Source organism: Chaetodon auriga, chromosome 14 (assembly GCF_051107435.1).
Source record: "Chaetodon auriga isolate fChaAug3 chromosome 14, fChaAug3.hap1, whole genome shotgun sequence".
NCBI classification, from domain to species: Eukaryota; Metazoa; Chordata; class Actinopteri; order Chaetodontiformes; family Chaetodontidae; genus Chaetodon; species Chaetodon auriga.
In genome coordinates, this window is record NC_135087.1 from 8954612 (window position 1) to 8971758 (window position 17147).

At 43.2% G+C, this 17147-nt stretch overlaps 1 protein-coding gene across 1 annotated transcript; it reads right to left on the minus strand.

Annotated features, from left to right (window-relative positions):
• Window positions 1-743: 743 nt before the first annotated feature.
• Window positions 744-10804, minus strand: lbh (LBH regulator of WNT signaling pathway). Its single transcript, XM_076749413.1, has 3 exons — window positions 10598-10804; window positions 5651-5753; window positions 744-2743 (listed from the first exon to the last, which is right to left on the minus strand). The coding sequence occupies exons 1-3, from the start codon at window positions 10624-10626 to the stop codon at window positions 2510-2512; spliced, it is 366 nt and encodes a 121-aa protein (XP_076605528.1). The 5' UTR covers window positions 10627-10804; the 3' UTR covers window positions 744-2509.
• Between the last annotated feature and the right edge of the window lie 6343 nt (window positions 10805-17147).

Here is a 17147-nt window from a genome sequence, read left to right on the forward strand (position 1 = left end):
CCTGATGGGTCACTAATACATTCTACAGCAGCGAATCACCTGAGAAGTTTCCACTGTAACAGTGATCAGAAAGCTTTCTGTTTATTCCTGTAAATCCCCCAGTTCCCCATTAGAACTTTTCCACTCAACCACATTTTATTAGTCTTGTATCATTGTGGTGAGTGTTTATGGGTAGAGCGTGAGTTGCTTCCACAGGCTTTTATACCCTGTACTATCCTCAAGATTTCTGCTATTGTAAAAACCCTGCAAAAGGTTGGTGGGTCAAACCAGTGTTCTCAATTATGCTGGATGGCATCATCTTGGTATTTTAAACATGCAGTTTTTAAGGACTTAGAAATGAAAGCTGTTCTGAGCTCTGGAGTTAGATGTTGTTCTAACTAAGAGTCAGGTTGTGTGCGTTTGTGTGCAAGTTGGAGACAGGAAGTAGCATGTGGCCTGTTCTCGCTTCTACACGTACGCATTTGATACATGCATCTATATTCGTAGAGAGAGAGATTCTGTATGAGAGAGATGCCGAGCAGGAAGTAGTACTGCTTTCCTCTAACCACTGCAGGTGAAGTGAGTGGGGAAAAGAAAGGGGGGTTTCACATAAAGGAAAACAAAAGTAAACACAAGTCTCTTGGAAACAGTACTTTAAACGTGTTGGAGGATTACCCCTGTAAAAGACTAATTTACTTCATCTTGTACCATAAAAATGGCAGCAATGCTTTATAGTTAATTATTCTCACAGCAGAGTCACACAGTTGGATAGCAAATTCAAATGTTTATTTACAGCCTCTGTAAATGTCACAGAGAAAGTGGTCTAAATACAAAAAAAAAAAAAAAACCAAGAGAAAGATGGCGGCTAATCTCCCTGAGCTTTACAAAAACAATGTGGGACCTGTAGGTGACAGACAGGAGAAAGAGAGATGTTCTGTACACAGCCCTAATGCCACTCAAATGAGGAATTACAAAAAAGAGGAGACACATAACTCAGTCATGCTTGTACAACAGCATTAATTCAAATCATGGACACAAAAGTGAAATCTTTTCCACAAATTGACTGACAAGACTTGTTGCACAAACAATACGTGGTGAATTTAAAGAGTGAACAAAAACAACTCCGGCTCTCTGAAATTGCAATACAAACAAATAAAATGACAGATGTTTCTACCAGAGAACAAATAAGATTTCCCATAAACAACTTTTGGCAGACATCGGGTCTAATCTGTCTTGTGGAGAATACAGTGTCAGATATTGTCTAATTTATTTGTGAACTCTCTGCTACAGCGCGACTTCACCGTGACCTGAACTTCAAGGTGTCCAAAGTACGACTGTTTTTAAAAGAAAAAAGACCAGGAAGACCAGTTCAGTTCAGGTGTGTACAGCTCAGAGCGATTCTCAGTCTTTGTCTTTCTGAAACGTTAACCAACAGGATCAGGCTTTAACAAGGCCTCAGGGGTTGGCTCATTGGGAACAAGTATTTACACATCCTTCATTGGGTCTGTACATTGCTTTATCAACTGCTTTCTCAAAAAAATTACAACTGTCAGTCCTTACTCAGCTTTGCCCTTCTAACCAATAACCTGCTTGCGTCACATTCAGTCCTCTACGTTGCACTATTTTGCTCTGTCATCCAAGTACTGTTTGTAATAAGGCTTACAGGAGGCCGATGTGATGAGAGGATCATAGCATGAATGTGCCTGCACTGCATAACAAACAAGCTTTTGTACAACGAATTTATCACGTAAGCATAAGCAGGGCATGCTGGTTTATTTTCTTTCACTTTGTGCTCACTTCTCTAAAATGACTCCAAGGTTGCCTCTTTCACCGTGAATGCCACAAAAATGTGCCACAAAAATTATTTTAGAGAATTTTTGCCGGAAGGAGGGGAATCCCAGTGACATATTACACAAACACCCACTTCTCAAAAAAGGGACAAATCACAAAACATTCACTTCCCAGAAACAGACAAATCTATGGACAGCAGTGGCAATCACAATAATTAACATATCAATCCAGAAGCTAAACACAGGTATGGACAGTGTACTGTAGACGATAATCCCCACGGGAACCACAATAGTTCTGTATGCCAGTATGAAGTCTCTGGGGTCATGACGCCAGCCATTTTGGAGTAAAGGACAGTTGTAGCCCCCTGCAGTTTAAGAGCTGTCCATGGAGAGCTAAGATGCCGCTGCCCAACAGGATGTCCGCTCAGGGCCGAGACACACACGGTGGCAGGCGTAATAGCAGAGTGTTAGAGGTGTGTGTTCTTTTCAAGTCCGTTCTGGCCGGTTTGAAGTTCAGGGGGATGAATCATCGTGAGAAAGTGTCGCCTGTGTGTATTGCTTCTCTTGCGGGAGTGACGCTTTGGTGTCAAGGGCAACGAGATGGCATCAGGAGAGGCTGAGTGTGCGTCTGCCGGTGGAGTCGGGTGGAGTGCTGAAGGTGCAGCGGGACCAGTGTGGGAAAGGAAGAGTCTTTCAGAAAGAAAGGGGGCACAAGAGCGTATGCTGCTGCGACACGGCCTCTAGTGCTGAGAATTCTGTATCGGCTGTCCGTTTGGGATACTGCCATTATTCTGCTCCTCTTCCTCCTCTTCCTCCTCCTCTTCCTCCTCCTCCTCTTCACTGACCAGAAACTCCTCCGGAGGCCAGCGGAGCTCCCCGCTCTCGACTTCTCCCTCTGTCGGCTCAACCACGATGGATGGCAGACGATCCTTGAGCTTACAGCAACGGTCAAAGTCTGAGGGGTCGGGGAATATCTGAGGAGGGAAGAAAGGGGTAAAGTACTGGTTATTTATCTTTCATTAACCTCATACAAGTCATTCTCTGAACTGCAGAGCACATTTCTGATCAGTGCTAAGTCTGTGGTATGCTCCGGGAGACCAGAACTCAGTCTTGAGCCTTGCAGAATTGTTGCAGGCACAATTACAAGGTTAAACAACTGTGAAGGAAGTGATGTGAAGACTAAACATCTGTGACGGGAAGCGCTTGCTTAAAATCCCAATGGCATACCTCCTCTTGCCCAACCCGCACTCCTCTAACAGTCAGGCCAGCCTTCCACAAAGGTGCTCACCCAAAAACAAATTGCACAAGGGGAGAGTTACATCAGCAGCTATGGGTATGGGCAAATGAGGCATGTCTAGTGAGACTCACGGCAAATGCTGCATCATGTTTAATCTAAATGCTTCCGAAGGCATTGTGCCAAGCAGCTCGTAGCTGCTTACAAACTCATCCAGTACCACGTCAGCCACTACTCAGAAAATTATACAAGAGCATAATCATGGCATTTCAAACCAGCAGCAAGTTGAAAACACAAAAAGGTGACGGCTTACTGGGACGTGATTTGTGCATAAATAGAACATCCATCGCTGTAACAGTGAGCTTTTAGTGCTGAATGCTTTATATTCCTGTTGAGATGGAGTTGGAAGAAAGGTTTAGGGAAGGACATGAAATCGGCCGAGTTATCTGCAAATCCTGACTGATACGTCTGCTTATAAACGCAGCGTGCCACACTCAAATGTTTGGAACCAAACTGAAGGGCATGAGAGACATTCTGACAAGAGAGATTACACGCATTCCCTGTCCTGGCAAGATTGAACATCAACCTCAGACTTTCACTGTTCTCAGGAACTGGAGAAATGGCCCAGGGGAAAAAGCCTGCCACTCCTGGTCCAAGAACAGCAGTTTTTTTTTTTTTTTTTTTGCTGTTGTTTGGATAAAGTGGATGAATATTTTTAGACCTGCATATTTCACTCCAAGACATTGGAGGGGGAAGGAGGAGGAGGGGGGGGGGGCAATGTCGCTGTCTGGGCAAAGAGCCGAGTGGAAAGAAAGCATTAGATGAGGCAGGAGAGAGACTGAGATGAGAGGAGAGGGGAAGAGATAGAGGGGATCCAGCTGTGTCCAAGTCTCTGTGAATTCCATAGGAGACAAATGAGAAGGGAGGAAAAGGAACAAAAAGCTATAAATATGCCCTGTGAATGTGAGAATTTGCCAGGTTATGAAAGTGTGCATGCGCCTGTTGGAGGCTTCCACATTCTCTAAAAACAGCTGCGTATAGAACCGAGAGGTGTGATTATATGCGTGTTTACGTGTGAGCATGTGTGTGTTCAGTTCTAATGCCTGCGTGTATCTGCGATTCCTGGCCTGCATCGCCAATCCTCGCTGTGCGTCAGCACCAAGGGGAGTTAGGCAGCAGATGACCTTGCCTTTGGACCCCTAGCTAACACATGTCATAACTTGTTTCACTTCCAGTGGCAGGAAGCAACGACACATCAGCCAGGCGAAATGTTGGCTATTTTGGGATCTTCTGGGGTAGTGGTGGGGTTGGGAGGGGCCCCACACTCGGCGCCTGAATCATGACATTGCCTTTTGAGATGATAATTCAGTAAATCAGGAACTTTTTGCTCATCCTTCTCCACTAGTAGGTCACATTCAATAACTTTTATAGGTGCAGCTGGAATTTAATGGTCACAATTTGTGTCAAAGCCCCTGGCGCCCATGAAGGAGGAAGTGACTGGTGGCAACATCGCCGCTTCATACAGTGCTTCTCTAAAGGAGTGGCTGGGACCTTGGGCAAAGGGCCGAGGTGAGGAAATACGGAGCGGGGATGGAAAGAGTGCAGAAGTGGCACCCTCCTTTTCTCCTGTTGCCCTCCCCCCCTCCTCATCCGCTCCTCTCATCCTCTCAGACAGACTCACAGCTGGGGTGTGAACGGTGGGGGAGGAAGCCAGCCTTTTCCTCTGGGTCAGTCTACATCCTCTCTGAGTCAATGTCTACCTACAGCATGGCATTAGCAGGCTGTTGCATTGGGTTTATGAATGTATGAATGAATACATTTTAGAACAGGAAATCAGCTTTAGGCCCTGTGAGCTGTAAAAGCCTCAACAGGTGGAACTTGCTGAAGAATTTTCTTGGTACCCATGGCCTTATGACACCAGTGGCAGCTCTGACCCACCAGTTCAAAATGCACTGTTAAGACTTCCAGTCCAAAATCATAAATGGTCCTAATCAATTCAATCACAGTAAAATGGTGTCAGTGATTCTTTTTTCATCCTAGGTACGAACGTGACGCTAAAATAAGCAAGCAGCTGTGCCACTAAGTAGTTTTGTTTCCAAGATGGCCCTGTTGAGCTGACAGTAAAACAAAGCCGCTGGCAACACCTTGTCAAGCCCACCTGATGGCTGCCTCTCTCATCTCTCTGAATCTGCAGGGTTTATTTTTGTGACAGGCTGCAGTAAATTACAGACAATTTCCCAGACAGACATTTTCTTTGTGTGTTGTGACCAACCATAACCTCAAATGTCCAAAATATGAGAGAGTGAAAAATGGTGCACGGAGAATTTTGCTGCAGTGCTCTTCAATGCAAAAACAATTCAGCTTGGCTAATCTTAAATTCCTCTCTTTTACATTCATATACATTACACTGACATTTCCACCATCTCCTAACAAATCCAGCTGCTGTTCCTGAATAACATGCAGTGGCTGCCCCCCTCCCCCTCATGCTAATGATAATTCATGATAATGAATGGATGAAGACCAATATAAAATGCCCATGCCACATAACAATACACGGGTAGGGGACTGGGACGGACGTAGTGTTTCACTGTCACGCATGTGTGTATGTGTGTGTGTGTGTGTGTGTGTGTGTGTGTGTGTGCTCTACCTGGAAGGAGAGTCTGTCCTTGCTGGGGCTGAGCCTCATGTCCTCCATGGGGGTGCTGTTGATCATCACCTCAGTCATATCTCGGCTGGGCACAAACACTGGGCTGCAGGGTTGAAAAGAAGTTTTATGTGATTAGATACTGTGCAGTGCAATTGAATTATCAAACTTTTACAATTCATTTAAATGTGGTTCCCATTTGTTTTGCGCTAAATATACCACAGGAGGACAAACAGATGCTGAAAGTCATGGCAAGTAGGAACCGTCAGTAACAAAAAGAGAAAACCAACAAACGGCTAATCTATCAAGCCATCCATATGTATACACACAGTCAAAGTCTGAGAGTCATGGTCGTTTTACCTGCACATGTTCAACAGTTCTGTTTATACTCTGCACATCTTGACCACAACACACCAAGCATCCATTCTGCGCTCTGCTAATGCACTGCAAAGCTGCACGGCTCATGCTGTGGCTTGCATTAGGTGGCCGTGTCTAAATACAGGATGATGTGCTCTTGCACGAGCAACAAGAGAACAGAGTCATTATGAGAGTCTGCTGGGGGCGTGCTGTGGTATTTGACTGGGGTGAAACTTGATGCACTCAGTTCCATCCAAGCTTGGCCAAACTTTCCATTTTAGATTAAAGTAGCAGTAGTTTGTTTATCAATGTTCAGTGCGTTCACTACCCGGCTTTGTCCTAGTGAAGCTTTAAACAAATGGCTTGAAGCAGGTCCCAGGACTGACATAGACGCCGTCTTGAGACAAGATGCTGAGTGTCCTTCTCACGCTCTCTATTTAAAGCCTGGTGCCTTGTGGTCAGTGGCCACAGGCTTGTGGTTTGTGTGGTCACTGGCTATGTAGAACAAAGAAAATAGAACACGACAAGTAGCTCACTCACATTATCTGAGTCAATGGAGGTTTTTTTTTTCTGGAAGAGATGGGCCTCGCTTGGCCTACTTTGAATCTTAAATACATTTTTTCATACAGCAGAAAAAAAACATTCTGTGATTAAAACATGGCTTTAAAATAAGGAGTGATTATGTAAACAAGCTCCATTGAATTAATTTCAGCCTTCACTGCAGCTTTAAAGTGTATTAGACACCATTTGAAAAACTGAAAATAGTGAATCATTTCAGTGTTTGATAAGTTACACAAACAGAAGTCCCCTTTAAAAACAAACGGTGTCAAAACCTACAACAGTTTTGCTTCAGCTGCAATTACAACATCAAGCACATTCTCTGGAATTTCTAAGTAAAGCACAGCAGCGTCTTTTTGTCTCCATTTATGACTCATCCCAAACTTATACTGACAATAGTTGTCATAACACATATCTGTGCCTCTCCATGTTCACTGTCACATGAATGATCTTACATCAAAAAACATGTTTATTGATGATATTTCATGAGAAACTGCAATGGGCAAATAAAACCTGCATGAATATGGCTTTAACTTTGTCTTAAAGTGACACGATGTAACCTTTGAAAGAGACACACACACTCTTATTCTCAGACATGAAAGTTCGAATTCATAAGCAATAAAATGCACTCGTGCTTAGTTTGAAGCTGCTGCAGCCTTACTTGGTCTGGTATGACCAGTAGTATTTATGGCAGCTAATGTTAGCGAACTTTATATAGATATTACTGTGCAATTGACAGTTTGCTGGCTTTAAGACTCTACTCTGCTTGTGCTGCACTCCATTTTAGCATTTAACATTATATTCTAGTGGCCAGAAGTTATTATTCAGCAAAGGTTACATAGTCTAACATTAAATCCAATAACAAGAACGAAATAAGTACCTCCTAATCTGCGGAGATTACTGCTCATTCAGTGATTTCTGATGTAGGATTTCTAGGCTTCCACATTGTATCTACAGCCTTTTAAAGCACTATCAATCATGCTGTCAGAGTTTTGAGCTGCACATTTCTGTTCAGAAACACACACACACACACATACATACACACACCACACATACATTGCAGTCTTCATTTAGACTTAAATAGAGTATAGCATGACACAAATTCATCCTGAGGAGGAGAGAATGGCGTGACACGAGTCAGGAGATCATTAACCCCTGAAGCAATGCCATGTATCATTTTTTCCATTCACACATGACCCTTGTCTCCTTCATGGGGAAACACTGACATAACAGCAGAGTGTAGGGTGGCTCTCAAGGTGAGAAAATCGAAAAGCTTATGGCTGAATTACTATAAAGCAACCTTTACTGCATCGGCGAGAGGACAAGGCATACTTGGCTGAAACAATGCCCGGATATCCCAAAATAAAAAGGAGGAGGCTTGAATGATACGTGAGGTTTAACATGGAAAAAAAGTAATGTCAGCTGGGGCTGCTCTTGAACTTGTTTCATCCTTGAGTGGGGTGCAGAGAGGGCGAGGCAGGCATGCAAAAAGCAGCGGAGGAGGGGATGGAGGGATGAACAGTGACAGTGAAGACCTGAGCAGAGGAGGCGAGGGGAAGAGAGGGAGGGAAGGGAAAGAAAGATAAACACTCAGGCCTTGCCAGTCATATTTCTGTTCGGGGATCGTATAAACATCCTGCTCGGCTAAGAATAACAGAACATCGGCCTAATAAAACATAAAGGGGCACAATGAGGAGGAAGTGGGGGTGTGCAAGTAACAAGTCAACCTGGGAGGAAACAAACATACAGTTACATCTATTGCTGCTTCAAGTGTGTCAAGCAGGGCTGAACAGTGTGTGTCTCTCACAGAGTGGAATACTTGATTCCAAAGAGGAGGCGTTAAGTGATCCCATAAGTAACCAACCTGTGCATGCATGACATGAGATCAGCATGTACCACAGCTAGTTAACTGGAGCTCAGACGCACACATTTGGAAGTCCTGACTCCTGTCTGAGTGTGATTAATATGTGAAGCTGGTGTGGCAGATGGCTCTTTACCTCCTGACCCAGTCAAGATAATGCATACCTGCTCCTGCCAGCTTCCAAATGCCACATCCAGTCAGGGCACAGATGGACAGCAGGTACAAGACGCACACAATTTCTCAGCACAATTTTTAAAATCAAATAATCAGCAGAGAATTTCTTTTTCAAAGAAAAACATGCCCTGAAAGTTGAAGCTTCTCCAAATTAATATTTAGTTTTCTGAGAATGACAGCAAATGAAATATAATTGGGTTTTGAAATGTTGATCAGACAAGTCAAGCAATTTGAACACATCATCTTAGACTATGAATGAGTAATTGAGAATAGCTAATCCATAATGAAAACAATCATTTGTTGCAGTCCTACTAGAGTTGACTCATTCAAGATTTTTACAGATCTACAGTCCAACAAAAGATGACCAAGTTAATCTGGGATGTCCTTTCCAGTGCCCTTTTTTGAAGTCACCCTACCACTTGCTACAACCCCACGAGGGCAGATCACGATGTGACATTTTCTGATTTTTAACTCTGGATTCCAACCACTGGAGGTGCAGGCATGCTGTGTTTAGCAGCCTCCTTGTTCCCTGATAGTCTTACATAAGCATGACACCAGGTTCACCCACCTGTCTCAAGACTATACAAGGCCAAGGCCAAGCTAGCTCCATGCCTGTTTGTACTGCAGTGCCACGAACAGGAGCCCCAAGTGGCCTTCGCAACGAACTCACTGCACAAGAGGGGAATTTGCATCTTGCATTATCAACATTGTTTCCGCTCTGCTATCCCACAGTTCTTACTACTACTCTCATAAATCTCAGCCTGTGTGGCGACAGGGCAAAGCTGCTGACGCTCCCTCCCAGCGCTGAGCTCTCCACCAGCCGAGTCACACAGCTCTGCAGGTATGTGGGTGTTGAGGGAACTGAGTAAGACCCCCCAGGAGTGTGCTGGAATGAATGGGTTCTATCCAGATTCCTGTGGGTTGAGTCTGCCACTGAAAACACATCATGGATCAGTTTCCACTCCAGCGCCTTAAATGTAATCTTAGTGATGTGTGTAGGACTGAAAAGATTAAAAAAAGGTTCAGTATGCAGATCCAAATCAAATAATGAAATAAAAACGTAACATTCCAGAACAGAGAAGCATAGGTCAACTGAGAAGTAAGCACAAGCAAGAAAGCAAAGTGTGGTTACAGTAAAGAGGTCGATTCTGAACTTCCTGGTAGAGACAGAGCCAGAAGCCTGCTGAGGTTTGAACAGTTCTCGCAAAACAATGTTTCAAAGCCACTTGCATATCCTCTCTACAGACAGGAAAACATTCGACAGATAAGAGAGCAGAGAGGCTCAGACAGACAAAGAAGCTCTCACTGTTCCTGTGTTAAGTAACTGGAGGAGTTAAGGTACTGACTCCTAGAAGAATATGTGGAAAAAAGAAAAAGACACCGATAATAGATAGCTGTAATAGATAGGACGAGAGTGCATCCATCCTTCTCCAGTTGCACTGCACCTGCAGCACCAAAAGCCAAAGGCTGAAAGCAGACACATTCTATTCAAATGTTTAAGGACACAGCAAAGTAAACCTGTGTGCTTCCTGGTCCAAAAAGAAGGTCTTGAAAGGGGGATTAAAGTGCATTTTACCCCTAAACAGCATGGCTGGAAATGCAGACACTGTGTGACCACGATGACCTTTCTCAACCGGCACATGCAGCAATGTTACTCAAGCTGGAGGCTGACAATCATGTACTTTAAATAAAAAATGCACACATATATATTTTTTTCCAATCTGTGTGCCATGACATTTCTAATTTCAGGGGCAACACCCCACAGAAAATCTCAAAAGGAAACAAGAGTGGGTGTAGCAACAAAGGTGGCTGATTCCGAGGGAAATCACCAAGCAAAACAAACCACAACAGAGTACTTCAGTGTTCTTACCTGCCAGGTGCAACGCCAACAAATCCACTGTTTGACACACAATTTTCTTGCAAGCAGCTAAAATTAATAAATAAAACACTACTGCTGACACACGTGAACAGGTAAAAGTGGAAAAGATGCGTGTACTCACCAGTATATCTGCGGGGAAAATACAGACATGAATTCACACCTGCTGTCAGATCTGCTGATGAGTGAACGTCACTGCGGCCGCCGACTTTTCTCTCTTTAAACTGTTTTTGCTCCGGCTCGGCACGATCACGCAAACCGAAAGTGACTGTGCGAAGTGTCTGTCAGCCTGGGGACGTGAACGCAGCGCGGTAAATTGGTGCGTCTGCTCATCAGCGCGGTTGTGTTGAGCCTTTATACAAGAGGCGTGTGCTTCGGGACACATGGACACGCCCCCCTCCCTGCACGAGCCAGAAAAACCTCAATGGCTGCTCATTAACAGCAGGAGCCAATCAGAGCTCAGGTGACTCGACCCCTTCCCCTCCTCCTCTTCCCCAGGCCTGATGACGACAGCAGCCACTGAACCCTCTCATTGGGAATGGACCAGAAGATACTGCATGATGCTATTGATTTGGAGTCTCCAAGGCAACAAAATGGTAGTCTTACCTTCTCTTGAATGACAAAAAACACACCGATTCGTCCGTTAGGTAATCCGTGACATTTATCCAAATGAGGAGAGGGAGAGGGGAGGGGACAGAGCTCATCTGCTTGGACTCATTCACAAATATATTCCAAGGGCAAGTCAATGTCTGCATCTTTCAGGAGCCATGAATGGTCCTCCTGCAGGGATTCTGCTGTTTAATATACCATATAAAACAATGCATGCACAAATGAGTACAAATGTCCTCTACAGACCGTCCAGCCAGACTGTTTTGTGTATTGCGAAGCCCTCAAAGTTTAATAAGCCTGATTTTCCAGGACCTGACCTTGTTTATGTTCAGGTCTTGGACAAAGTTGACCTTCACACCTTATAAAATGCACAGTTGTCTTTTTTCCCCTGCACGCAGTGTACTGTACATTTGGCTCGGATAAAGCAGGTGCACAGGACACTCTCCAGGTTAAGGGGAGATGGTCAAATGCTAGCAGGCCTCTACTGCCACCTTGTGACCATCCAAGGATGAGGTGATGGGTTGTCTCATTCATAATAATAAGCAAACATTGCTAAAATTTTGAAAGAGGGTACTTCTTATTGAGAGTAAATCTTTAAATTTTGCCTCATTGTCTTTGTGGTGACATAAACACTACATTATAATGCAGCTCACGGCGTCAGAGAATCTGGCAGTTTCCAAATGCCCTTTAATAAAATCTCTAGGGTGTCAGCAGATGGCAAACATGCCCGGCAGAAATAAACATTTTGTGAATCTGATATTAAAATGATGCGCAAAGTGTTTTCTTTAACCCCTTCAAACCAAATGTCAACTACTGTCATTAAACAAAGTCACCGAATAAGACCGCACAAGACATCTAGAATATTTCAAACGAGTCATTGGTGAAAGATCTACATTAAGTCTCCATGGAAAGAACAACAAAATAATGAAATTATTATACATTCTATAAGTCTACATAAGGAAAAGTAAGAGGAGTGAAATACAGTTTGCCTGACACAAGCTAATCAGTTAGCTAGCTACGTGGAATGTTGCATTAGCAACACATTAGCCTTAGACAGCTAGCAACTGGCATGGTTAGCTGTAAACTGGTTACAGAAAAATAAATGAACAATCACAAAAGAGCTGTAATACAAAGAGTTCATGCAGATAAACCTACAGAGAGGGCATATGAGGGGTAAATACAAGATGCCTGTAAATATTTGCTGGCTCACAGATGTGACAAAATGGTGGATGTAGCAATGTCAGTTACAGTGGAACTGCTATGGAACTGTGTCAGCGGTAGATGCTACTAGCAACAGGATGTTAAACTGAACCCAGCTGAAGAGAGCAGAATAGAAAGTACTTGAAATTTGACTTACACGTGAAAACTAAAATGTGTGAATTTCTGAACCAAGTAAAATGCTAAGTATAGGCTTCTCCTACTGCTTCTGCTGATTTCATATGATGTGAAATATCAAAGTCCTTCCTTGCACTTCAGATGCTTCCTTGTTGGTGACGTTCAGAGTTCAGAATCATGGATGAAATGGAACTGAAATGAACAGCGATGTCAGTGCAGCATATTCTGTATAATTGGTGATTTTCGGTTCCTTCACTGATATATTTATGTGAATTTCATGTGTTTGTGTGCTGCAGCTTGTTAGCAACAACCTCGGATGTGACTCAGCGAATGACATCATCACACGGTGACATAATGATGCAATGAACAGCTGTTGTTTTGGTCAAATTTGCCCACTCAGCATGAACTTCTGCTACAACATATGGATATGAAAACTCATTATGACAAAGCAAAATACAGATAAACCTTTTTAATGTTAAAGCGTGTTTTACTGCAACCTTGCACTGCCTCATTTGGATCCCTCCTGTGTAACTGTATCAGAGTTTGGCATCCCTCGCAAGAAATGGACAAATAACAATTATTATTTTAAAAGAGTCATTGACACAAAATGACCACAGGGTGGCAGTATTGTCTATGGAATGGCAAGGAGGTACTGCAGGAGGCATAAGGCCATACACGAATTGCTGTCATGAAGGTCACATTTACATTTACTAAACTAATTTCAACAAAAATGCAAAAATACAGTATTCTCAATAACAATTAAATCTGTAGTTGTGGGATGAGTGAGGACATATGTCGGCAACCAAACTGGAGTGTGCTTTAAAAAGTTTTAATGCTTTTCTGTTAAAAGTCACACATATTTTTCAGATTGTAACATTTAATCTTTCTACTTAAACATGATGATAATCTTTGTATTGTTCTGATTTTTTGTCTAATCAAATCTAAAAAACTGTGTGTTGCTTAGTCTATAAAAAGCCATATAATAATATGCTGAGTGTATGATATTTTTACATTTTGCTTGGTCAATTTATCATCAGATGCACAGATACACAAACCTGAGGTGGACAGGAAATGGATTATTAAAAAGTGATCATTGATAGAGTGAACAAAATTCCCCCAAAACACCACTTTAAAAAAATCACCACATTATAATCATGACTGCAGGCAGGGTAATTTTACTTTGGCTGCTTTAAAGGGTTTAACAGTGAAGGATTAAGAAAATAAACCTGTCCTGAACCTGTTGTGAGTACTATCGGCTTATTCCCTCATCAAAAGTGGGATACATTTGGAGAATGGCGACCCCCTCTGTTCATTGGGGGTTATGCAGGGCAGGCCAGCTGCTTTTATCGCTGCTCCACATAAACAGCTGCACATCTGGGCAGGCAGAGATGCCTCAGGGGAGCAGAGGGGAGGCTGAGGACCGACTGCACGACGTGTAAATGAACGAGGCCCTGAAGGGGACGGCCGTCGACAAGCACCCGTTGTCCTCTTGGCTGCGTTTTTGAAGCAGGCTTGAGTTTCTTTTTGGATTCTGAAAGGTCCAAGTTTTTTTTTTCTTGTTTTATCTTTTTGTTTTCTTGTTCTTGTTCTTCATCATTGTTCAGCTTTTGCTGATTGCCTTAAGGGAGAGAATAAGAAGCAGGCTTTGTTTCGCAGAGCTGCATACATAGGTGATTTTAACTTTTTCGTGGCTCTAAATAGAAACCAGAGAAGCATCATGCATAAAAACTCAAATGATTATTATTCTCACTCTCACCAATCTGCAGAAATGCTCTTCATTATATGCAGAAAACACATTGCTTGTGGAGATGTCTTTTCCCACATCAGTTTGAGTGTTTCCATGTTCTCAGTGGGGTTTTTTTTGTTGTTTTTTTTTGTATGTGTTTATGTCCATTAGTGTAAGCATGTGCAGGCCTACAGGTTTATCCTGTGTGAGGACATTGGCGAACCCATTTTCAAGCATACATGCGTGTGTTTGTGCATGTGTGTTGCTGAGGGACATCTGATCTCCGCCGCTCGCCGCACGCCACGCTTGCTTGCAGGTGGTCTGTCCACACTTGGGGGCTGAGCAGATTTAATATTTCATAGGAGCACAGCACACCCCTGGACGCCATCATTGAGTCCACATGGCCGGCCGGAAAGCTGCTCTGTGAACACTCGGCTGAAATATGTGGCCTGCCAGCCCCCTCTCCACCATGCTGCTCGCTCACTTGCTGGGCCTCACAATTAAAAGCTAACCACAGCTACAGATGTTGGCAGCTGTCTTTAACCCATAAGATGCCACTCTGGAGTTTCAGTTTGCCACTCTTCACTGTCTAAAGGGGTGAAAGCTGCTGTTGGATGGCTTGTAAAACATTGTGCAAGTACTTGTATTGGCTTAGTGAAAGAAGAGAGTCAAAGAAAAGACAGAAATATAAGCAGAAGGAAAAATCTGGACAAAGAAAAAGAAGAGAAAGCAGCAAGAACTGCCCAAAGCATTTCATTTTGAGAGCTTCCAGGCCAAGTACGTTAGCTAAACCCTCAGCTCCTCCAGTTTTAATGTCCCCTCCATCTTTATACACCATATAAACAGGAAACCAAAACCAAAAGTGTTTATGACCACCTTGCAAAATCCAATGTTAGGAATTCAGGTTCAGGTCAGAATTGCGTCCACCATTCATCAGATTCCAGTGAAGCCGATCCTTGTTCTGCGTTTGCCGTCATGTATGGTGCGGAGTTGGACTTCAGCCAAAGAGAACAGAGGGAACTTCACCAGCACCATTATTCAGCAAGGTCAAACCCGATTTAGATTTGAAACTAAAGCCAAAACAGGGCATCTTGAAGCTGTTAGGAAACTATTCCAGATCTTAAACAGACCAGGGGGACTGTGTACATCTCCCTAATTGCACATGTCAATTTATGTACAAGCGCTCAGTTTAGTCAAGCTCCATTACGCCCCCCTTTCTTACTCTCATGCTGGTTCACTGTCACTGTCTCCCTCTTGTATTCTCGTTCTGTCTTACACACACATACACTCAACTTCCTTGACACGAAAATTCACAAATTTTAAGTGTGCGTAGTCTTAAATGTTGCAAGCGGTGTGCTTACGCAGAGGCACAGAAACACGCTTTAAATTCACACACACACGCACGCACATACACACACGCAGAATGTTAGGCAAACCAACAAGTCACTGAGACAAACCATGTCAGTTCACAGCTTGACAGCTTGTTAATGTTGTGTGACTTCTCTGGGAACAAAGGATGCATTGCAGAAACTCAAGACTGCATGTAATTAATCCAATCCCGGCAATAACTCTCTCAAATATTTACTGTATTCCACTATCAGTGGTGAGGGAGACAAATGAAGAGCTTGACAAAGACCTCACACAACCATGGGAGTCTGCTGATTCCAGACGCTGTGCTGGAAGAGCAGGTGAAAAGAGTTGTTTCTCACTTCTCGACCGTCAGGGCCTATATAATGTTTTAACGCACTGACTATAACCCTTCGGGGACCTAACTACAATAATGCTGTCATCACCTGGTTTGAGAGTTGAGGCTCGATGGTGTGATACGACCGTCCAGCATCCATGGGAGACTGACCAAAGCAAACACAAAGCTGTGAAGTTTTCTCCCATATATTTCTTCTATATATATCTCAGCAGAAATACATTTGAACTCTTTTGATCCCAGTACACATATTTCATGACAGGACGGGAGCCATTCAAAATAACAGAGCTTGGACAAAAGCGACACAGCATATAGTTACAGAAGGAGGTCTTTAAAGGGGCATTTTCACGCACATATATTTTTTGACCACTAATGGAGTCAGTTCATGCAAACAATTAACAAATAATAAAAAAAAAAATGCTCTGACGCGTAAAGGTGAGATGCAGTAGTTGGCTCTGTTCCGGTGGGCAGCCTAAGTTGATCACAGTAGATCTCAAAGCATTGGTTGTTTTCCTTTTTTAACATTTATCTGTGAGTGCAAGTGAGGTGCAGCATCCAGTATAACACAACGTGAACAAGCAAAACTTTAGTTTGGCTTTACGTTGGTTTTATTGGAGCCATGTGATCACATTTGGATGAGAGAGATCATATTTGAGGAAGACACGCATTTTTATGGAAAGATCATGGTTTAAGTTAAAAGTGTGTATGTCAGGAGCAACATGCCAAAAATTCTGTGTGTCTGTGTAGTGCCAGTTATATGCAGGAGGATGTGATGGTGAAACTATGAGGAGGCAAATTATTAGAAATCCTGTGAGTATAAAACGCTATTTATCCTTCAGTGTCTGGAGACCAAACCTGTAGAAAATAGGAAGTGAAAAGGAGAAACAACTGCTGACAATTTCTCTTATGCTCTCTTTGGGATCAAAGATGGAAAAAACAAACATAAGAGAGAGCTCCAGCCTTGATCTACCAGCCAGGACACTGAAGAACTTTATTAAAAGAACGGAGGTGGTTGACAGGAGACTGGCCTTACCCAGCTAATTATCAGACATGCAGAGGCGATGATGGATTGTTGTGTTGTAGACATAAGCAGAGAAATATGTGTTGTTCCTGCAGGACTGGTAACACACAGTGGGCTTTTTTAGAGCATTTTTTTTTGCTTAATACAAGAATGAAAGCAGAGCCTGTGGAGGAGAAAACCAAAACAAAGAACTAAAAGAGGCTAAAAAAGCTCTGCAGAGCTGAAGGAAACAGCAGAGCTGGAGGATCTCTGTGGGTTCGCCATCTTTCACATTGCACACA

What these genes read in the sequence shown, in the direction of transcription:
- lbh (XM_076749413.1), bottom strand. Translation starts at nt 10,626, where the DNA reads ATGTCTGTATTTTCCCCGCAGATATACTG. An exon ending in TTTTCCCCGCAGATATACTG is followed by an intron (nt 5,754 to 10,597) that starts GTGAGTACACGC and finishes TCAACCCTGCAG; the next exon opens with CCCAGTGTTTGTGCCCAGCC. An exon ending in AGGACAGACTCTCCTTCCAG is followed by an intron (nt 2,744 to 5,650) that starts GTAGAGCACACA and finishes TTCCCTCCTCAG; the next exon opens with ATATTCCCCGACCCCTCAGA.